The sequence below is a fragment of the Merops nubicus genome, unplaced genomic scaffold (genome assembly GCF_000691845.1).
Source record: "Merops nubicus isolate BGI_N331 unplaced genomic scaffold, ASM69184v1 scaffold19391, whole genome shotgun sequence".
Lineage (NCBI taxonomy): Eukaryota > Metazoa > Chordata > Aves > Coraciiformes > Meropidae > Merops > Merops nubicus.
In genome coordinates, this window is record NW_008589236.1 from 36,457 (window position 1) to 40,371 (window position 3,915).

Genomic DNA, 3,915 nt, shown 5'->3' on the forward strand with positions numbered 1-3,915 from the left:
TGAGTTTGATTTGCTGCTCACACATATGCAGCAGCTTCTGTGTAAACTCCACTTCAAGTGAGTAGATAATTTGTTCAGTGGTCTGTAGGCCATATGTTTAAGGACGTTATACAAGTTCTCCTCAGGGGTTATTTTGCTGTCCAAAATGCCGCAAAACTCAAAATTTATCATTTTCCTATTCTTCTGTTGTTCTGGTTATTGCCTTTTGATGCAACTTTTAAGGTTTCTTTCAAAGACAACTTCTCTAAAATTAGTTTCCATTGCACTTTTATCTGCATTTCATCAGCGGCAGAGCCTCCCTCAGCTACCCATGCACTTAAGTCAAACTTCCTTCAAAAAGAGGGCTACAGTATAAATTCTTCAATGGAACTGAAACACAAACCTGACTCATGTGATAAATATAATCTCAAACATACCCATAGTACTAACTAGACTGTTTTGTTTGTATTTATGCTGAATATATAAGGACATCTAAGACCACTGTTGTTTTCTCTGTGATGTATTATATGGTTGAAAATTAGAGAAATAAGGTGAAAATATCTTGTATGTAAGACTCAAGCTGACGATAAAACATCACAGAATTAATTATAGCATAAGTACAGACAAAATACACTGTAGGTAGGCAATAGCTAAATCCCAATTCCACTTTTCTACGATTAACTTCAACACTGGCTCCTGTTACCTGTGTATTGAGTATTTTTATATGTAAGGTGATTAACACTCTCAAGGAATTTTCAATGAGCTATACTATTGATTTCAATAAATAGTAACGAAAAAGAAATACTCATTGATTTTATATTACACATTGGACACAGTCATGTATTTCTGAAGTATAGAAAAGTAATTTACCATTTTGGCATGCAGGAGGGATGACACTGGATATTATTCTTTATTACCTTCCATAAGTACTTACTTTCAATTTCCTTAATTTTCATTTCCCAGGGTATGCAGGCTGTCTTAAAATTCTCAAAATCTCTCTGAAATTTCATCCATTTCTGAAAAAAAGGTCACAGATTAAAAAAAAAAAAAAAATCATCTCAGTGCCCAGATGCTCATTTTCCCCTAGAGCTAATGTAACTCCTGAATCATCCACAGTACCCTTAGCAGAGCCTACTGCAAGAGAAGCACTAGCTTATGAAGAACTATTTCCTTTCATTTGTTCTGAGTATGTCTCCTACTGACGTTTGTGAAGTCCCTATTTCTTCCACAAGAAGAAGGACTTAATAATCCTCTCCTTTCAAGCCTTTTTTTTTTTTTTTTTTTAAATGTTTCTGAGACTTTAATTTGTTCTTTCCTTTGCTATTCAAAATTCAGATCTGGAACTCAAGATACATCATTTAATTACATTTATTCTATCCAGTAGTTCATTTACTGCCTAAGTATAACTTCTGTAACTGAGCTTCCTGTGCCTAGCTGAGTTTGAAAGCCTCCCCATTTTTTGTTAACATTAATGCTTATGAGATATGAATACACAACTGCTTACAGAAAATCCAATCTTAGATCTTGCCTTAGCAAGCAGTCCTGCTAAATATTCTAAACATCATTCTGCATCAGCATTTTAGTTTGGGGCAAGAGTGTGCTTTTGAAGCCAATTTCCCAAACCATCCCAATTTACCACACTTACACTGGCACCGTAAATTGGTGTCAGAGCATAAAACTCAGTCAAAAGATGTACTTGAGGAGTATAATTGAGGAGCATGCTGATCTACATCCACAGCTACTGGGTATTTAGTCTTTGGAATCCACAGGACTTAACCTAAAGAAAGACCTGCCAGAATACATATAGTGTGGACACTGGGTCCTCAAAAACCACTCTTCGGCCTTACAGTCACAATCCTACACAATGATATTGCTTCCTAGGATATTTGTGGCCCTAGAATCTTTACTCAATGGACAAGCCTCCAGTGTTTTTGCTGTGGGGCAAAAAGACACTTTTTGATCCTTCACAGAGAGCTGTCTCAGGGGAAAGACTTAGCTTTGGATTCAGTCCACAAAAAAAAATCCAGTCTATACCAAGAGAAATTAACTTTCACATGACACTAAACTCATGCAAAACAGCTGATTTTGATGACGAGTCTCAATCAAGCTGAGCTTGCTTTAGAAATCTCATGTGAAAGCAGTCAAAATAGAAGAGTTAAAATGCAAAGAAAAGTAACCTTTGCCAATAATCTGCAAAAGGCTCCCTATTTGCATTACATGGAGTTAGTGGAATAATAAATTTACCTTCATCATCATCACTTTGTATGCATAGAACTTTTTTCCTTTTCCTTTTCCAAGAGCACCTTCAAACTTTTCAACAAAAAGCTGGGCTTCCCTGAAAAATGAGAGCAAAAGGAACATTGAAAAGATGCTATGGTAAATTTGATATTGTCTCCACCATAGCAATTTAATATTTTATGTGTTCTAAGTCCCCATAGAGGTCTGTGTAATTTTGTTCCCTCAGTAATGTTTAGAAAGGAAAGCTCTGAGATTCTGTATTTCACAGAAGACAAATCATATGTAGTGCAAACATAACAAACAACTTCAGTCATTTGCTTTAATTCAAGTGCATTCTGAGCTCTGAGATCGCCCTACATGTTGTTAATGTTATCCAATATATTTAGTCACCATGACTTTCTTTTGTAGTTCAGCTGCTGCCCTTTTGTGCCACTCTCAAACTGTTATTTGCCCTAGTTCCACCTAATACAAATTGTTGTCCAACTACCTAAGGAAAACTTATTTTAATTTTTTTCTTTTGGAGATATGTATACACTAGAGTCTTGGTTCCCCTGTGTATACCCTTCTCAAGACTAGATTTAATTCAACTCTTCAGAAGCTCTGCATATATTATCTCTAACTATACTATTGTTAGAAAATAATTTCTTAATAGTGTAGCTTCAGTGGTCCCCAGAATACTAAAATTTTGCTTTTACAGATAATGAAGTTAAATAATGCCCTAGTGATACATATATGAAAGGAAGATGTTAAAAATTGTTTTAAAAAGGCATAATGCCCATGAGTTAAAACAATAAACAGATGAGATCAAGAACATACTAATGTTTCCTCCATTTCCTCTTATTTTAATTTATAAATGTGACTTTCATGTCCATCTCTGTTAAGAAAATGTGCCCTACAGGCTAAACATTCCGATCTAAACGGCTGGAAAATGCAGTAAGAATTCTTAGCTGTCAGTCTGTGCACAAGACAGTATAACTATTTTTTCATAGCACTAGATGACTGCAACACATTTGATAGTATATTAGGTATTACACTAAGCACTTGGGAAAAGGCAGACTACTGGGAAAACACTAGTTGTGATGCACATCTCTCCAGAAGTGCTACGTAAAAGTTCACATAGCGAAATTAATTACCATGCTTGCATCTTTTGCATGAGCAAGCGAAAAGGTTGTGTTAAACTGTGAAATCTGACAATGGCATTGCCAGAATAGTGATGTAGCTGTGATAAAGAAGAACAAAAAAATATGTGCAGAGAAGGGTATTAGCCATGTCATAATGTCTCTGAACTCATGGTCTAAAAGCTCAACATATTTTTAATTACTGTGTATTTTTAATAACTGTAAATGCTTAGGGTAATCTTCATCTTCTCTTTTGAAGACCTTACCCTACTAGACACTTACTGCATCAGTCTCTAGCTCACATTACCAAGGCTCCAAACAGCATTTGTTTCTACACTTCCGAAGACAGTGCAAAACTGAGTTACTGCATTTAGCTTTCAGTCTTTGAGAGCTTTCCCACTTTGAGACCCATCTGAGCCCTCCCACCTTCCTAGTGCTCAAACCTAAACCCACATGATGAGACATCAGGAGAGTTCACCTGACTTCCTTAGGATTTCAGCATACCTTCTGAGATCCCATGTTCCCCTTCAAAGACACAGGTTGACAGAAGCAAAAAGCTACACACAATTACATGAATGGA

The 3,915-nt window shown here is 36.0% G+C and overlaps 1 protein-coding gene across 1 annotated transcript in view; it reads right to left on the reverse strand.

The window, feature by feature from the left end:
• TMC1 (transmembrane channel-like 1) overlaps positions 1-3,854 on the reverse strand; it is a 39,062-nt gene extending 35,208 nt beyond the window's left edge. Inside the window, exons 1-4 of the mRNA XM_008949542.1 lie at positions 3,840-3,854; positions 3,351-3,436; positions 2,224-2,314; positions 914-995 (exon numbers count right to left, since the gene is read on the reverse strand). Coding sequence (XP_008947790.1) covers positions 914-995; positions 2,224-2,314; positions 3,351-3,436; positions 3,840-3,854 — 274 coding nt within the window. The remainder of the gene's footprint in view (positions 1-913; positions 996-2,223; positions 2,315-3,350; positions 3,437-3,839) is intronic.
• Between the last annotated feature and the right edge of the window lie 61 nt (positions 3,855-3,915).